The sequence below is a fragment of the Scyliorhinus canicula genome, chromosome 3, assembly GCF_902713615.1.
Source record: "Scyliorhinus canicula chromosome 3, sScyCan1.1, whole genome shotgun sequence".
Lineage (NCBI taxonomy): Eukaryota > Metazoa > Chordata > Chondrichthyes > Carcharhiniformes > Scyliorhinidae > Scyliorhinus > Scyliorhinus canicula.
In genome coordinates this window covers 200,574,016-200,593,519 of record NC_052148.1, presented here as the reverse complement: position 1 = coordinate 200,593,519, position 19,504 = coordinate 200,574,016, and the positions used below count along the sequence as shown (strand labels likewise).

The 19,504-nt window shown below is 47.8% G+C and overlaps 1 protein-coding gene and 1 non-coding gene across 4 annotated transcripts in view; both read left to right on the top strand.

Annotated features, from left to right (window-relative positions):
* The window catches only part of gatb (glutamyl-tRNA(Gln) amidotransferase, subunit B), a 254,894-nt gene that overhangs the window by 208,230 nt on the left and 27,160 nt on the right, over positions 1–19,504 (top strand). For all 3 annotated transcript variants that reach the window (XM_038791991.1, XM_038791993.1, XM_038791994.1), the window contains one exon: positions 2,770–2,903. In XM_038791991.1, the coding sequence (XP_038647919.1) occupies positions 2,770–2,903 (134 nt within the window). The remainder of the gene's footprint in view (positions 1–2,769; positions 2,904–19,504) is intronic.
* On the top strand, positions 6,685–6,756 carry trnag-ucc. The gene has a single exon. It is a non-coding gene; the product is annotated as a tRNA-Gly (tRNA).

Sequence of the window (19,504 nt, the reverse complement as noted above, 5' to 3'; positions counted from 1 at the left end):
TCTTCCTTAAAATGTGGCAACCAGCACTAGATGGAATACTCTAGTTGGAGACTACCCAGAGCTTTATAAAGGTTCAGCGTAACTTTGCTGCTTTTGTACCCAATGCCTCTATTATTGAAACCCAAGCTCCCATATGCTTTGTTAATCACTCTCAGTATATCCTTTATGTGGATCAATACATCCTGCCACCTTTAAAGATCAATGCACACATACTCTCCCAGGTTCTATTATTTCTGCACACACTTTAGAATTGTGCCATTAAGACTATATGCCTCTCCTTCCTTCTTCTGCCATAATGCATCTTCTTACATTTCTCTATTAAATTCCATTTGCTATCTTTCTGTCTATTCTGCTACTCTTATCCATGTCCTGTTGCAGGCAAATTGTATCATCCTTTATTTTATTTCATATTGCAAGGTCCAGGTCATTTATGTATAGCAAAAAAGCTGTGGTCCTGGCACTTTCCTCATAAGACAACCCACCAATTCCAGGTATTAGTCTAATAAACCTTCTCTGAACTGCTTATAATGCATTTAACATCATTCCTTAAATAATGTGACCATTACTGTAGACAGTACTCCAGATGTGGTCTCAGCAGTGCTCTGTGTAACTGAACCTATTTTTGGATTCCATTCCTCTTAATAGCACAGTGGTTAGCACTGTTTCTTCACAGCGCCAGGGTCCCGGGTTCGATTCCCGGCTTGGGTCACTGACTGTGCGGAGTCTGTACATTCCCTCTGTGTCTGCGTGGGGTTCCTCTGGGTGCTCTGGTTCGTCCCACAAGTCCCGAAAGATGTGCTTATTAGGTGAATTGGACATTCTGAATTCTCCTGCAGTGTACCCGAACAGGTGCCATAGTGTGGCGACTAGGGGATTTTCATGGCAACTTCACTGCAGTGTTACTGTAAGCCTACTTGTGACACTAATAAAGATTATTATCATTAATAAACGACAATATTCTATTAGCTTTCCTAATTACTTGCTGTACGTGCATACTAACCTTGTGCAATTCAAGCACAAAGGCACCCAGATCCCTGTGCATCTGAGCTCTGCAATCTATCTACGTTTAGATAATGTGCTTTTTTTAATTTTTCTTGCCAAAATGGACAATTTCACATTTTCCATGTCATACTCCATTTGTCAAATCTTTGTCCACTCACTTAACCTATCTACATACCTTAGTAGCCTCTTTATGTCCTCTTCACAACTTTCTTTCCTACCTACCTTTGTATCATCGGCAAATTTAGCAATCAACCCTTTGATCACTTTATCCAAGTAATTTATATAAATTGTGTATGATGCCTGTGGCACACCATTGGTTAAATCTTGCCAACCAGAAAATTACACATTTATACCAACTCGCTGTTTCCTGTAAGCTAGCCAATCTTACATCCACGCTAAAATGTTGCCCTCTACACCATGAGCTTTTATTTTCTGCCAGTGAAAGTCTGTACTATACTGTATTAGCATTAGAAACATCTGTGATTGCAAGTGAACAGCTTGATAGTAAAGCTGTGAAGAAATAATTCCTTTTGATATATTTACAGAATGTTTAACACTTCTATTGCTCCTCAAAATTGAGACCATGTACTGATATTAACAGTAGAAACACTACCATACCTGTCGTTCTCTGCAATAACTTTTGTCAGAATTTGTAAACATATTGGAGAAAGCCATTTTATGTACTGGCCAGTACTCCATTATAAATATCAGTTATAAATAGACGAGAGGAAATGATAGACCAGGCTGATATCAAAAGGAAAATATAAATATTTTGATAGAATATCTTCTAATTACCTTACACTTAAAAGTTACAATTAGATTTTTATCCATTGTTCTGTTTTTTTTTCCAGATGGGCCAGCATTTATTGCCCATCCCTAATTGCCCTTGATCTGAGGCCATTTCATTTGGCATTTAAGAGTCAACCACATTGCTGTAGGTCTGGAGTCACATGTAGGCCAGAGTGGGCAGATTTCCTTCCCTACAGATGGGCTTTTATGACAATCGACAATTGTTTCATGGTCATCATTAGACTTATAATTCCAGATTTTTATTGAACTCAAATTTCACCCTCTGCCATGGGTGATTTGAACCCGTTTCCCCAGAGAATTAACATGGGTCTCTGGATTACTTGTCCAGTGATGATACCACTATGACACCACCTCCCCAAGGAAGTGAGGATGGTATAAAGCTTCACGGTTTCAGTACAAATATTTACTGGATGTAAAGATCCCATTAAAGTAGTATTGCAATGTAATAGTGTTGAATTGATGTGCTATTTTCTCCAGAGTCTGGAAATCTGTCCGTTTGTTGCATTCAATAAAATTGCGTTTCCATCAATTTGAGCTTCTGCATTTTTTTTACAATACTATCAAAAACTTTTAGCTTTAAGATTTTTAAGTGAATCTGATATTGTTGCCAATTATGAAAGTTGTGTCTTAAAAAACACAAATCAGAAGCTTCTGAGTGTTTCAGTTACTAGAAATTAATCCTACAGACTTAATTCTTGGTCGGTGGTGAATTGGATGATTTTGGCTGGAATGGAAAGAAAGCGTATAACTGGCCAAGACAAACATCCTGGCATTGAACCTAGTTGGAGTACCTCGCAATAATAGAGCCAACTGCCAATATTTTCTTGACTAGGTTTTCTGCATGTGTTTTACTTGTGATCTTTGATGCAGAAAGGTTAGGGAAGAATTCTGAAGGAAAAAATAAAAAAGGAATAATATTTCGTGAAGCCTTCTAGTTTTTTGACTTTTGTTACACAGAATGAAGATGGACTTGTGAAATTTTTTGAAACTGTTATCGAACAAACCCAGGTCAATCCGACAAAGGTGATTGGTTGGATAATTAATGATTTCCTGGCGCTCCTGAAGCAGAATAATCTCAGAGTAAATCAAAGGTGAGACATTCTAATTTCCTGAAGTGATTGTGGTATCTGACTCTGTAAGACAGCACAACAGAAGAGGGTCACCTGGCTAAGGGACCAATGGGGAATGAGAGCAGATGATCACCCCAGAGGTGGAGTCCTCTCCGAGGCAGAGTACATCTGGAAGCTATGTAGTAAGCATGTAAGGGCTGGAGCAGCTTGGAGCTACTGCAAACCCTTTATCTTTATCAATAAATACATTTAGTTCCTAATTCGCCTGAACTCTCTTGATGATGCCTGAAGAGCCACTACATAACATTTTTATAAACAATTTAAGGCAAATTGGCAGCGCCGTTTTTAATACTTATCATATTGCTCTTTTAGGAAGGTGGCATTGAACATTTCTAATGTAACTAAGGCTGAATGTGTAAACGCATTTAATTCTGACATTTGTACTCTGGCTGGGCTGAAAGTATTGTCTATACCCTACTGTGCTATGAACCCCACAGCAGTGGTTAAATTATGTGATCATTTATTGGTTGGGAGCGATTTAGCTCAGTTGGCTGGACATCTGTTTTGTGATGCAGAGCGAGGCGAACAGCGTGGGTTCAATCCCTGTACAGTCTGAGGTTATTCATGAAAGCCCACCTTCTTAACCTTGCCCCTCACCTGAGGTGTGGTCCTCAGGTTAAATTACCACCAATCAGTTCTCCCCCTCGAAGGGGAAAGCAGCCTATGATCATCTGGGACTATGGCGACTTTACTTACTTTATATTTATTGGTTGCAGTACATGTAAGTAACTGTTTGTGAACAATTCCCAAAACAATGTAATTTAGTAATATTGTATTAAGAACAAGTATATGATGAGGAAGCTGTCTTAAGACTCGATGCAATATAAAAAGATACAGTGGATGCAAAAACAGGGGGAATGATGAAAATTGAGAGGCTAGAATTTGAATCAAATGTAGGCTGATGAGGAGAGTCTTGAGAAGGTTTTTGAAAGCAGGAAGGGTGTAAATTGGATGGAATCTGAGCATGAGTAGAATGGTTCAAGAACAGGGTATTAATGGTGGCACAGGAATGAGGATTCAGTATTAAAAGAGCAGAGGGTTTGGTGGATGATGCCATTAGGGATGAGTAAGCTGCGATGCAAATCATTAAATTGTCAAACTGGACCATGAACCAATAGAGCTTGGAAATAGTAAAGGATCTAGCTAAGATACTGATGCAACTTTTGATATTTATTTCTACATTTTATTCGACAAAAAGCACAGTAAACAAGTGCAGGCAAAGTGAAAAGTTGTTTCTGACCAGCAGTATATTTACGAACAACTGTATCCTTGGTTAACTTGTTGCAAAGGTAATTTAGAACTTGGAAAATTAGGTTAAATGATGCATTCAAACTAGATGTTAAATTGACATGTATTCTGAATTTTTTTTTTGAGAAATGTTACAGCTCTGTAAAGCCAGTAAAGGAGAGTCGCCATAGTCTCAGGTGACCGTAGGCTGATTTCCCCTTTGAGGGGGAGAGCTGACTGGTAGCGATTTAACCTGAGGATTACCACACCTCTGGCGAGGGGCAAGGTTGAGAGGGCGGGCCTTCATGAATAACCGTAGCCAGTACGGTAAAGCCTGGATTGGTAATGGGATAGACTTTGAACAAATCTAACAACTCAAGACTGGGCATCCATGAGGTACTGTGGGCTATCAGCAGCAGAATGGTACTTTAGCACAACAACAACACAGTGGTTAGCATTGTTGCTTCAAAGCGCCAGGGACCCGGGTTCGATTCCCGCTTGGGTCACTGCCTGTGTGGAGTCTGCACGTTCTGCGTGGGTTTCCTCCGGGTGCTCCAGTTTCCTCCCACAAGTCCCGAAAGACGTGCTTGTTAGGTGAATTGGACATTCTGAATTCTCCCTCAGTGTACCCGAATAGGCGCTGGACTGTGGCGACCAGGGGATTTTCACAGTAACTTCATTGCAGTGTTAATGTAAGCCTGCTTGTGACACTAATAATGATTATTATTATTACCTGTAATCTCGTGGCCTGGTATATCCCCCACTCTACCATTATCATCAAGCCAGGGGATCAACCCTGGTTCAATGAAGAGAGCAGGAGGGCATGCCAGGAGCAGCACCAGGCATACCTAAAAATGTGGCGACAACCTGGTGAAACTACAACACAGGACTACATAAATGCCAAACAGCATAAGCAGCAAGCAATAGACAGTGCTAAGCAATTCCACAACCAACGGATCAGATTTAAACTCGGTAGTCCTGCCATATCCAGGCATGAATGGTGTGGGGCAATTAAACAACTCATTGGAGGAGAAGGCTCCACAAATATCCCCATCCTCGATGTTGGAGGAGCCCAGCATATCTGTGCAAAAGATAAAGCTGAAGCATTCGCAAAAGTCTTCAGGCACAAGTGCTGAGTGGATGATTTTTCTCTGTCTTCTCCAGAATTCCCCAGCATTACAGATGCCAGTCTTTAGCCAATTTGATTAATTCCACGTGATATCAAGAAATGGCTGAAGGCATTGGATACTGCAAAGGCCATAGGCCCTGACAATATTCCAGCAATAGTCCTGAAGACTTGTGCTGCAGAGCTTGCTGTACCCCTAACCAACTGTTCTAGTACAGCTACAACACTGGCATCTACCCGGCAATGTGGAAAATTGCCCAGATATGGCCTGTACACAAGAAACAGGATAGTGGCATAGTGGTAAGCACTGCTGCCTCACAGCTCCAGGGACCTGGGTGCAATTCCAGCCTCTGGTAAACTGTGTGTGGAGTTTACATTTTCTCCTCATGTCTACGTGGGTTTCCTCCGGGTGCTCCGGTTCCCTCCCACAGTCCAAAAATGTGCAGTATTGGCCATGCTAAATTGCCCCTTAGTGTCCATAAGGTTAGGTGGGGTTACTGAGTTATGGAGATAGGGTGGAGGCAGGGGCTTAAGCTGCGTGCTCTTTCCAAGGGCCGGTGCAGACTCGATGGCTGGATGGCTTCCTTCTGCACTGTAAATTCTAGGATTCTATGAAAATTAAACAAAGGAAAAGGAAGTAAACTGTGGACAGAGAATGCAAGCTGAAGTTGTTGAACTTGGTGTTCAGTCCCAAGGGCTGGTGTTCAGTCCCAAGGGCGCAAAAGTGCCCAATAGAAAGATGAGGTGCTGTTCCTTGTGCTTGATTGAAATATTGCAGGAGGCTGAGGACAGATAGATGAGAGTAGAGAATTATAAAGAAAGGTGATTGGTAACTTGGGGTCACAGTTGTGGACTGAATGGAGGTCTTCTGCAAAGCATTCATCCAGTCTGCCTTTGGTCTCCCCAGTGTACAGAATTATAGTATAGCCTGGATGGGAGAAGGCATTATCTGAAGTGAAATAAAATATCAGAAATGTTTCAAACTATGGAGCTAATGTAAGAGACCTATTACAAACCTAGACTTCTGTGTAAACACAGAACAAATCCTTAGACAATCTATATTTAAAAAATTAGGAACAGGAGTAGGCCTTGTAGCCCCTGAGCTTGTTCTGCTATTCAATGATAACCTGACTAACCACGACATAACTCCACTATATACCCATCTTTGCCCCATATAACTAAGATCATTGGTTAATAATCTCAACCTTTGTTTTGAATTTAGCAATTGATCTAGCATCGATTGTTGTTTGCAAAAAGAATTTCCAGACTTATATCACTCCTTGCATGAAGAATTGTTTCCTAATTTCAATTCTGAAAGGTCTGGTTCTAATTATGTTAGACTATAACCCTAGTTCCCAACCAGCAGCATTTCTCCCAGCCAACGAGTGAGCGATGGTGGTATAGTGGTGAGCATAGCTGCCTTCCAAGCAGTTGGCCCTGGTTCAATTCCCGGCCATCGCAGTAATAATTTACTCATAGTTCTCCCAGCCAACCCTAACTGTTCCCCATAACATCTTGAGAACTTTGATCAAATCTCTAAATTCCAGGAAGTACAATCCTAGTTTGTTTAATTATTCCTCATAGCTTAATCTGAAGTTCTGACTGATATCATTCTCATAAATCGATGCTACACTCCTTCCTTCGACAGTAGACGGAATTCTCCCCAAAATGACTAAGGGTGCGATTCTCTGGCCTTGTTACGCTCTCACTCAAGCAAAACGAGGATGGTGAATAGTGGGAGAGGCCATAAACGAGAACCACGCCAGGCGCCAAACAGCTTGCGATGCAACCTGCCCGCTTTCATAGGCGAAATCAGGATCTCGTTGTAGCGTGGAGAAAAATCAATTATCACAACTTAAGCCCCATGACCATACAACTAACGAGAGCCACCCCTCATCCAACAGCTTCCTGTCATTCAGCGGCCTACTCAGTAAATGGTCATGCTGGTGCCGATTAGTACTCCTTTTGAAAAACATGAACCTGGCGTAAGGGTTTCTGTGGGGAGCAGAGGAGGGGAGTAGCCATCTTTGACCACAGACAAAGAGCCTGGGGCTGCTGGGCTTGGCGGTGGGGGACCCTCAACTGGGGGTGGGGGGGATCCTCTGCAGGGATGAGCCACCATGGGAGGGTGGGGGTGGGGCGCTGGAGGGTGGCAAAATCTCATGGCTCCACCATGCCAACCCTTGGATCGTGTTTACCCAACGCGGATGCAATCCTTGTTCCTGTACGTCTGCCGCACCGACCACCCATAATCCTCACCGAATGCCGAGACCTCTGGCCACATGGCTGAAGGCTATTGCTAATAGGGAATTGGCAGTCGCGGTTAAGTGATCACTTCACACAACCCAAGTGGCTTCCTGTAGGGGGGAGAGGGGGTGGACATGTATTTGTGGGAGTCATTGCCTCGCATTCCAATCACGCCCTGATGCCTGGACACTGCTTGAACGCTGCGGGAGGCAACACCACACACACACAGCAAACATGCATATACCCAGGGGATGGGACGCAGCTCTGGGGATATGTCCATGGCTGGGGGGTGCGTGGGTGCCACGGGGAGGGGAAGATGCCTGGAGAGATGGGCCAAGGGTTCAGAGGTCAGCCCGCATTGCAGAATAAAGTGACAGAGGCACAGTGCACAGAAGTGTTTATTGTGTCTGACAAGACCCCACCCTCCCTATGGTGTTCCCCCTCCCCCGGTGTCTCAGTGATCCTCGATGTTCTTGGCCTTCCTAGCTCTACCACTACATCTAGGTGTGTCCCCAGGATGCACATTAGAGGTGGATGCAGCCAGCTGCTTACCTCGTCCCGTGGCCTTCGATACTCCTGGCGGGGGGTCCACCCAGGAGTATCGAGTGCCCCGGCTCACTTGTCAGCGGCACATGCACAGCGGTGCCGCCCTGTCCCGTGTGCTGGCTGCGAGACACGGCATCATCAGAGGGATGATCCTGAGGGAACTGGTGGCCACCATCGCCACTCCATGGGATGGGTCCAGGTTGGCACTCGGTGCCCCCTCTTCCTGCTTGGTGCCCATAGGGCCTGGGGTTCACCTTGGGACGGAGGGGCAGCTGGTTTGAGCCCTGGCTGCCCCTGCACGATCTGGCTAAGCCAGCCCTGGCGGTTCCCTGTGGTCTGTACCATCGTGTTGACACCCTTGGCGATGCTCCTCAGTGACTGGGACATGCTCTGCAGTGCCTTGGCAATGCGCACCTGTGGCTGGGACAAGCTCCACAGTGCCTCGACCATATCCACCTGAGAGCGGGACACATCCCGCAGAACCTCATCAATGTCAGTCTGGTACTGGGTCACATACCCAGCGAGGTGGACATTCTGTCGAGACCCTCAGCCGTGGCCATCACCAACTGCGCAACGCCTTGGACGCCTTCACTAATGGTATCGATGTCGTACACCAGGCTCTCCACTGTGGTGGCCAACCTAGCAGTGTTGGCCTTGGTGCCACACATTGTCGGCTATATCTCCTGTGGCCAGTGCCTCTGGGACTCCTCCAAACAACTATGGACCTGCTGGAGTGTCACTGACATCTCCCTATGAATGTCCCGGGCACTCCCTAAAGTCTCCATCGGCTCCAGGTAACCCTGTCCCAAAGGCTCAGCACCAGGCTGGGGCCCAGCTGGGTCCTGCGATCCAGCAGCCCTCTGACTGCTGTCTCGCCTGGGGGTTCTTGCCTCCACCTGATGTACATCAGCAGCAGTGTGGTACTCACCAGATTGTGCCTCAGAAGCCTGACCACTAACATTTCCCACCGAGGTGCGCGTATCTTGTAGAGGGCGGGGATGGCAGCTATGCCGTGACTATTACAGTGGCATCCTCGGAGCTCTCCTCCGAGGCGGTCCCTTGGGAAGCTGGAGAGGGTGCCGCCTGGGATGGGCCAGCACCATCGTTGGGAGGACCTATAGGAGACTGGACATGTGGTCAGTGGAAGGGATGGGTCAGTCAGTAAGGCAATAACAACACTTTCCTGAGGAGCACAGAGAGGGCATCATTAGCCATACGCCTGGTTGACAGTGGTGGTTGGAGGTGGTGGGGAGAGGAGGAGGAGAACTGTGAAGGAGTGGTTGGGGGATGTTGAAGGGAGAGGAAGTGGAGGAAGGGTTGGGGGGGGGGGTTGAAGGCTAGACACTTTGTTGGGGAGGGGGGTGGCATGCTATGGTGCCTACTCACTTGTGCTGCCTGGTGTAGGTCATTGATGTTCTTCCCCCCACTAGAGGGCATTCCTCCTGGTCACACTGCTGGGTCTCACAGCTGCTGCCACCCCATGCCAGGTAGCACTGGCTGCCCTATGGCTAACTCTCCTGGACCCTCGGGGGAACAGGACATCCCTTCCGGCCTCCACTGCGTCCAGATCAAGGTTATGGCTTAGCTGCCCCTGTTAGAGCCTCCCGGCTATCTCCGTTTCTTGGTCGATGAGTTGTTAATTAATGTTGAATGTCTTAGTGTGTCTACCAAACACTGTTGTCCTATTCACTGTATATCCAGGCCCTCTTTTCCAAAGCCGGCTGGACCTTTCTCTGATTTCTCTAATATTCTCTTCCTCATTCCTGTGAGTTGTGCCACCTTTGCATTTAACCTTTGTATGTCTAATGACTTTACCATAGAAGTTTATGTGTTAAGTCATGTCACTGCATCATTGATTATGCCTCTTCTAACCCTGTGTAGGTTGTCATGCCCTCAAAATATAGTGACACCTGCGTCATTTGCAGCTTGCTTTATAACAATCTTACTTAAAACACCATACATATTTATTTCATATTATAAACAATACCGGAACGCGCGAGTAGTACAGACACAACTTGTATACGCATCCGATGTCTTTCCCCGAATGTAGCTGCAGCCAAGCATTAAAATAGGCTATATCATTGTTCCAGTCTCTGGCTGCTGGGATGCACATCCCGTCAATAATATTATAAAAAGCACCATAGTTCATATAACTACGATCATCCTGTGTCCGTTGTGAAATCAGTGATGTTCCTGCGCTCTTATGTGCTTGTAATTGTTCTGAGATCTCAAGAGCCATCATGAGACCCCACAACTGCTGCTGTCGTTCCAGCCTTTCTTGAATGTTTCACCTAAAAATTTAAAGGAAAGGTGTCCTGGTCGTCAACAGGTGTTAGATGTTGTCCGTATAAAGCTTTTCCTGTGTGGGCCGAACGCGTGTGTTATTCAGGGGTTAGTAGTTCTCATATATTACAACCTTTTCATATCTATTTTTCCCGTGGTTACGCACCTAATTCTGTTGTGCTTGAACCCAACCCTGACGTGCTTTTGCCTGGTTAATTAGCCAGTTTACAATAACTCATCTATCTCAAATTCCTGAAGCTACTGCAAATATTGTTCCACTTGCAGTTACTTGTAAAGTAAAACACAAAAGATCCATTCTGCATAGGACAGAGTGGGTTAACTAATCTGAATATATCTGACAATTCAAAAATTAAGATTTGTAACTTCTAATAAAAAATACATCTTCAGCTGTTTTTTTAAAATTACTTTATCAGAGTTACAAAGCCAGAGCTCAGAGTGTGGATAGGGGCAAACCCCCAAGCTTGCTCCAAAAACCAATTCAACTGAATACAAATTCATGATCCCCACAAGAGAGGCATATCAAATCCAGGCATTAACAAGCACGGGTCAATTCGCTGCTGGCTTGAAAAGGGGTGGAGTAAGAGTTCTCTACCAGACGTCATTTTGTCACCACCCTTTTGTTTAAACAAGAAACATGATCATGGACATATTTTATTTACCCATCTGTCCTTTACACTTAATTCTGCAATCTCAGAATTAATACATCTGCGTTGTGTCAGGGAAGTTTTAACCCTGAACTAATCCAACACCGGATTGGTCATATGTATTTCAACTATCCTAACTTCCAATGAACACCATAAAACTAATATTTTCTTATTCTTACATACATGATTTTGTATCCTGATTAAAATTTCTGGTGTATCAAAATTACCCTGGAAATGTCAATGATAACCTTTGAAAAGAAAAATCTGTTAATTGCACTCAAACTATGATCTTTAAATCACAATGTCAGACGACACACAAATATCACCATATTCACAAAGGAAACCTAGCACTTCAGTGCTTTAACCAAAATACGTTGGGTAAAAATACTATTCTAAAGTTGCAAATTATAAACTCAAGGTTACTTCTCAGAAGATAAATCTTAGCAGAGATATCTGAACATTCACAGACCAAACACACACATTCTCACAGCTCGCAAATATTATAGTTAACTGTTAGCCCTCTCTAATGGCTACAGATTCTCAAAGAGACAGCAATTTCACAATTGCTTAATTAAAATACTGAACAAAATCGTCCATTCTCCTTAGTCAGAAAACGTTATCTGTGTTATTTCATTTAAGTCAATTTCCACTAATTGATTTTATAGGCATTAGCTATTCTTAGAAACGTATATTTTTTTGTGCAGATGACCCACTTGCTGAAATGGTTTAATTTTTGTACAGAACCAAAGGGGGCGGAGAACTTGGAATGATGCCATTTGCGTTTGTTACGTGATCTCAAACATTATTTATTCTTTCCTTTAATGTTACTCAAATTTCTTTCTTCTTTAAACTGAATTCAATTTTCAATGTTCGCTATTTAACCAGTGTTTGAAAGAGATATTACTGGGTTTGTTTTTTGATTCAAATGAATTGAAGTACTGCCGAGTTTATCTGGACGGCTTGAAAGGCTTAATCTCAAACTGAAAACCGATCTCGCAAATTTGAAACAATCTGAAGTTCTTCTAGACAAGTATCCATTGTTAATTTTCTAACCTTAATCTTGTATTGACTTTACTCCCCTTATTTTTTGTTTTGGGAGGGGACTTGTCATCCTCAGATATTTCTGAACAAAAGCTGATTGAGCGTTTCAGCCCCTTTTTTTTACTCTGCCGCAGTGTGTCTTATTGAAATCCACCCGGCTTCCACTTTTATTAATTGGGTTACAACGTTTCCGGGACATTGTACCTTCCACTCCTTATTCCTCAATGACCACGAGGTTTGATCTTTTTACTTTATTTGATTTTTTTTCTTTTCCTTTGGACATGTCTAAACTTTTAGTTAATTTAAAATGTCCATTCCCAGGGAGCCTGTTTCTTTCCCCTCTCCTTGAGACATTCCAGGAATGCTGCATGATCTTTTGGGCTAATTGAGTTAGATTTCCTGTAATGTTTACAGTTCCCTTTCTTTACCCTACAGTCCTTAGCTGTAATTGTAGCAGTTTCCTGTGATTCTTTGCCAGTTTGCACAATCTGTACTGCTGCTATCTTTTCTCATTTTATTGCTATGCTTAAATGATTTGGTGTAAATGTGGGAGAGTGAGATCTCAATTCCTTTAAAATAGCCTGTTTTCAAACTGTGTGAAGGCTTTATATCTGTCATTTACATTATTAGCGTAACGCTGCACGAGGGTGCACTTAATTTCTGTCATTTGTTCTTCTAACTGGTGAACTAAGATGACTCCTGCCTTATTTTTTTTTACCGTATCTCGCTTTTCTTTACCCCACCAGTTTATTTGTTCTACAGGGGCTGCGTAGGGATCCCACCCATCTCTGATCATTGTTTTTTGTACCAGAGCATTTTGCTCTTATCTGTACTCCAGACTCATGGATCCCGGGGGACCCCAGAAAAGCGGCCTCATGCCTCTCTTTTCCATGATGTGTTAACCGTGTTGTCTCTATCACCCGCGTATGCGGTGTGCTAGGCGACTGTGCTCAGAGGCTTTACCTATCGTCCACTTCCGGAGGGTGGCAGTCCTGGCTTGTCACTGTGTCACGATAAATTTCGCGACCCGTTATTCATTCAACAGTCTGTGCATCTCGGATTCCCAACTAACTCTGGCCGTCACATGAGAGCTCAATTGCCCCCTTAATTCAGGCTCAGCATGGGCCCTCGAGCAGCCAATTAGCACTGAAGAAAATGGTATAGCGGACCAACAAAACAAAACCAAAAAAAGAAAAATTTTTAAACTGAGTCTTTTACTCACTTGGTCTTGATACCAGATTCGTTGGATGTTGCTTCGTCATCCGTCCGTCTCGCCGTGTGACTCTAATTTCTGGGGGTCAAAGGTTTGACTACTTGCCTTGTCCACCGGCTCGATCGGCGTTCGGATCAGCAACCTCCTGCCAGACTACGCCAAATGTTGGAGGTGAAAATATTCACACGAAGGCCTGAGTATAAGTAAAAAAGCAGTTTATTATATCAAGAGTTCTGTGAGAAAAGGCCTGAGGCTCCGCAGCCTATTGACAGCAGCCTTTCTCATTTGAGCTAAGGCTCACACGGGTTAAGATACAGATTCAAGGGGCAGAATTAGATGTATTCTTATTTACATACAATCAATCAACTATATTTGCGTCACACTTCATTACATGCAGTCAATCAATTTTCTGAGCATCCCAGTTATCACATATATGGTTAAAGTGGGTGTTGTCTTACTTCCCCCTAACTTCATACAGAAGTCATTCAAAACTAACACAAAGGATATGTCCTGTCTGCAGCTGTGGGCCTTGAGCTTACTAATGATACATTGCAGTCCTTGTTCTGCGAAGCTGTTATAAGCGGCTTTTAAAATACTCCCTATACGGCGAGGAGTAAAACGGCTGCAGCTCCCCTGGAAAAGCGGGGGAAAGTGGACAAAATGGCGGCCGGTGGAGCCGCTGAGGAGTGGAGGCAGTGGGCTGAGGAGCAGCAGGCGGCCCTTCTGCGCTATTTCATGGAGCTGAAAGGGGAGTTGTTGGAATCCCTGAAGGTGACGACGAGTAAGCTGCTAGAGACCCAGACAACCCAGGGTGCAGCGATACTTGAGTTGCAGCAGCAGGCCTCTGAGCGCAAGAAGGAGGTTTCGGCCCTCGTGGGGAAGGTGGAGATACATGAGGCGCTTCATAAAAAGTGGCAAGATCGGTTCGAGGAGATGGAGCTTCGGTCACAGAGGAAGAACCTGCAGATCCTGGGCCTCGAGGAGGGGCTGGAGAGGTCGGACCTGCCGGCCTATGTGGCCGTGATGTTGAATTCGCTGGTGGGGGCAGGATCCTTCCATCTGCCCCTGGAGCTGGAGGCGGCCCACAGAGTACTGGTCAGGCGGCCTAAGGCGAATGAACCCCCGCGGGCGGTGCTGGTGCGGTTCCATCGGTTCAGTGACCGGGAGTGTGTTCTCCGATGGGCCAAGAAGGTGAGTAGTAAGTGGGAGAATTCGGTAGTGCGTATCTACCAGGACTGGAGTGCGGAGGTGGCCAAGCGGAGAGCCGGGTTTAACCGGACGAAGGTGGTGCTCCATGGAAAGCAGGTGAAGTTCGGCATGTTGCCGCCTTTGCGCCTGTGGGTGACCTACAAGGACCGGCATCACTACTTTGAGTCCCCGGAGGAAGCGTGGGTCTTTGTGCAGGCTGAAAAGCTGGACTCGAACTAGAGATTGGGGGCTGTGGGAGTTTTTCTATTTCTGTATCATTGTTTATGCTGTAGCGGGTTATTCTGTTTGTTTCTGTTTTTTCTCTCGCTTTCGGACGATGTGGGTTATGGTTTTGTGTTCTAAGGGGGGTACTGGGGTTTGTGGTTGATCTGTGTCTTTGTTTGTATGGAGTTGGTGGTTGGGTTGGGACTGCGGTTTGGGAGCTGTGTTGGTGGGGTGGGGCAGTGTGAAAGCGTGGGCTTTTCTCTGGTTTCCCGCGCTGCAGGACGAGGGGGTAGAGCTGGTGGCGAGGGGCGTGGTTATTAGACTGGGTTTCCCGCGCTGAAGCGGTGCCAAGGAGCTGATGCAGGGGAGGAGGGGGGACCTCATATCGGGAGGGGTCGGAGTTAGAGCGGGAGCTGCCGGGGTCAGCAAACGTCAGCTGGCTCACGGGAGTACTATGGAGGGAGCGTTGCGGCTAGGAGGGGTCCTAGCCGGGAGGGGGGGGGGGGGGGGGGAATGGATGCCGGGTTGCTGCTGGATTGGCCAGGGAGGGGTTGGTGCGGGTCAGGGGGGTCGGGGTGAGGTTCTATCGCCATGGGAAACGGGCCGAATGGGTGCTGGCCAGGGGCGAGCAGTCGATGGGCTATGGCTAATCGACGGGGGCAGGGTGCCCCCTGATCCGGCTGATTACGTGGAACGTGAGGGGGTTGAATGGGCCGGTTAAGCGGGCCCGGGTGTTTTCGCATCTGAAGGGGCTGTAGGCGGACGTGGCCACGCTCCACGATACCCACCTGAAGGTGGCGGATCAGGTCCATCTGAGGAAGGGGTGGGTGGGACAGGTTTTCCACTCGGGGCTCGACTCGAAGAACCGGGGGGTGGCGATCCTGGTGGGGAAGAGGGTGGTGTTTGAGGCGTCTTGAGGTTGTGGCTGATAGTGGCGGCAGATATGTGATGGTGAACGGTAAGCTGCAGGGGGAGAGGGTGGTGTTTGTTAATGTGTATGCCCCAAATTGGGATGATGTTGGTTTCATGAGGCCTATGTTGGGCCGCATTCATGGCCTGGAGGTGGGGGGGCTTGAACATGGGGGGGGGGGGGGGGGGGGACTTCAATACGGTGCTGGATCCCCTACTGGATCGTTCTAGTTCAAGGACAGGCAGGAGGCCGGCGGTGGCCAAGGTGTTGAGGGGGTTTTATGGACCAGATGGGAGGAGTGGATCCCTGGAGGTTCGGGAGGCCAAGGGCTCGGGAGTACTCTTTTTTTCTCCCATGTGCACAGGGTTTATTCCCGCATTGATTTCTTTGTTTTGAGTAGGGGACTGGTCCCGAGGGTGGAGGAGGCCGAGTATTCGGCTATTGTGATTTCGGACCATGCTCCGCATTGGGTGGATCTGGAGATGGGGGAGGTGCGGGACCAGCGCCCGCTTTGGCGTCTGGACGTGGGGATGTTGACTGATGAGGAGGTGTGTAGAAGGGTTCGGGGATGTATCGAGAGGTACCTCGAGGTCAATGACACTGGGGAGGTCCAGGTGGGGATGGTGTGGGAGGCTCTGAAGGCAGTGATTAGGGGGGAGCTGATCTCCATCCGAGCCCATTGGGAGAGGAGGGAGAGACTGGTGGAGGAGCTGTTGAGTGTGGATAGGAGGTACGCGGAGGCCCCGGAGGAGGGATTGCTGGGGGAGCGGCGTAGCTTGCAGGCCAAGTTTGATTTATTGACCACCAGAAAGGCGGAGACACAGTGGAGGAAGGTGCAGGGAGCGGTCTATGAGTATGGAGAGAAGGCGAGCAGGTTGCTTGCACACCAGCTTCGTAAGCGGGACGCGGCTAGGGAGATTGGTGGAGTGAAGGATAGAGATGGGAATGTGGTGCGGCAGGGGGCAGAGGTCAATGAGGTCTTTAGGGACTTCTATAGGGAACTGTACCGGTCGGAGCCACCGGCGGTGGGAGGGGGAATGGAGAGATTTTTGGACAGGCTCCGATTTCCAAGGGTGCAGGAGGAGCAGGTGGAGGGACTGGGGGCGCCAATCGAGTTGGAGGAGCTGGTCAGTGGGATTGGCCACATGCAGTCGGGGAAGGCGCCGGGACCGGATGGGTTCCCGGTTGAATTTTATAAGAAATATGCGGACCTGCTGGGCCCCCTGTTGGTTAGGACCTTCAGCGAGGCATGAGAGGGGGATGTTCTGCCCCCGACGATGTCTCGGGCGCTAATCTCCCTGATCCTGAAGCGTGATAAAGACCCCTTACAGTGCGGATCATACAGGCCGATTTCACTGCTGAATGTAGACGCCAAGTTGCTGGCGAAGATCTTGGCCACTAGAATAGAGGACTGGGTGCCGGGGGTGGTACATGAAGATCAGACGGGTTTTGTGAAGGGGAGGCAGCTGAACACTAACGTGCGAAGGCTGCTAAATGTGATAATGATGCCGGCAGCAGAGGGAGAGGCGGAGATTGTGGTGGCATTGGATGCGGAGAAGGCCTTTGACAGGGTTGAGTGGGGGTACTTGTGGGAGGTGTTGGAGAGGTTCGGGTTTGGGGTGGGGTTTATTAAATGGGTGAGGTTGCTGTACGAGGCCCCGATGGAGAGTGTAGCGACAAATGGGAGGAGGTCCGAGTACTTCAGGCTCCACCGTGGGACGAGGCAGGGGTGCCCTCTGTCCCCCTTGCTTTTTGCGCTGGCAATTGAGCCTCTCGCCATGGCTCTCAGGGAGTCGAGGAGGTGGAGGGGTTTGGTGCGAGGAGGGGAGGAGCACCAAGTGTCGCTGTATGCAGACGACTTGCTGCTGTATGTAGCAGACCCGGTGGGGGGAATGCCGGAGGTGATGGAGATTCTTGCTGAGTTCGGGAGTTTCTCGGGATATAAATTGAACCTGGGCAAGAGTTAGCTGTTTGTCGTACACCTGGGAGATCAGGAGGAGGGGATTGGTAGGCTCCCGCTAAAGAGGGCAGTGAGGAGTTTTAGGTACCTGGGGGTTCAGGTGGCTAGGAACTGGGGGACTCTGTACAAGCTCAATTTTACTGGGTTGGTGGAGCAGATGGAGGAGGAATTTAAAAGGTGGGACATGCTGCCGTTGTCGTTAGCGGGTAGAGTACAGTCCGTTAAAATGACGGTGCTCCCGAGGTTTTTGTTTTTGTTTCAGTGCCTCCCTATTTTTGTTCCGAGGGCCTTTTTTAGGAGGGTGAACAGCAGCATTCTGGGATTTGTTTGGGCGCACGGGACTCTGAGGGTAAGGAGGGTCTTTTTGGAGCGGGGCAGGGATAGAGGGGGGCTGGCGCTGCCCAACCTCTCTGGGTACTATTGGGCGGCTAACGTCTCGATGGTACGTAAGTGGGTAATGGATGGGGAGGGGGCAGCATGGAAACGGATGTAGATGGCGTCCTGTGGAGGCACGAGCCTGAAGGCACTGGTAACGGCGCCGCTGCCGCTCCCTCCAACGAGGTACACTACGAGCCCGGTGGTGGCAGCTACCCTCAAAATTTGGGGGCAGTGGAGGCGACACAGGGGGGAAGTGGGGGGCTCGGTGGAAGCCCCGCTGCGGGGGAATCACCGGTTTGTCCCAGGGAACATGGATGGTGGGTTCCTGGGGTGGCACAGGGCGGGCATTAGGAAGCTGGGAGACCTGTCTATCGACGGGAGGTTCGCGAGCCTTGGTGAACTGGAGGAGAAGTTTGAGCTCCCCCCGGGGAATATGTTCAGGTACCTTCCGGTCAAGGCGTTTGCTAGGCGACAGGTGGAGGGGTTCCCTTTGCTGCCCCCGCGGGGGGTAAGGGATAGGATGCTTTCGGGGTGTGGGTCGGGGATGGGAAGGTGTCTGACATCTACCAGGTAATGCAGGAGGTGGGGGAGGCGTCGGTAGAGGAGCTGAAGGCTAAGTGGGAGGTGGAGCTGGGGGAGCAGATTGAGGAGGGGACATGGGCGGACGCCCTGGAGAGGATGAACTCCTCCTCTTCATGTGCAAGGCTTAGTCTCATCCAGTTCAAGGTACTGCACGGGCCCACATGTCCGGATCTAGGATGAGTAGGTTCTTTGGGGGCGAAGACAGGTGCGTCAGGTGTTCAGCGAACCATGCCCATATGTTCTGGGCATGCCCGGCACTGGAGGAGTTCTGGAAGGGGGTGGTGAGGACGGTGTCGAGGGTGGTGGGATCCAGGGTCAAGCCAGGCTGGGGATTCGCGATATTGGGGTTGGGGTGGAGCCGGGAGTGCAGGAGGCGAAAGAGGCCGATGTCTTGGCCTTTGCGTCCCTAGTAGCCCGACGGAGGATCTTGCTGCAGTGGAAAGATGCGAGACCTCCAAGCGTGGAGACCTGGATCAATGACATGGCGGGATTCATTCAGCTGGAGAGGATCAAATTCGCCCTGAGGGGGTCGGTACAAGGGTTCTTTAGGAGGTGGCAGCCTTTCCTCGACACTCTGGCTCAACGATAAGGTACTAGGTCAGCAGCAGCAGCAACCCGGGGGGGGGGGGGGGGGGGGGGGGGGGGGGGGGGGGGGGGGGGGGGGGGGGTGGTTTTAGCGGGGATAGTGTTTAAGTTAATTTGCTTATTGTTAATTTATTTTGTTGTTTATTGGGGTTGGGAGGGGTGGGGCGGTTTGTTATATGCGTTGTTACGGGTGCCCGGGGGGTGTTTATTACTATTATTGTTATTGTTATTATTGTTTTGTTGATATATATTTTTCAAAAATTCCAATAAAAATTATTTAAAAAAAAAATACACCCTATACATACCCATGCCTGGTTCTCATGAGGTAGTTTACACAGTTTGTAACTTATTGTTAGGAATGTGGCTAGTTCGGCCATTTTGTGTCT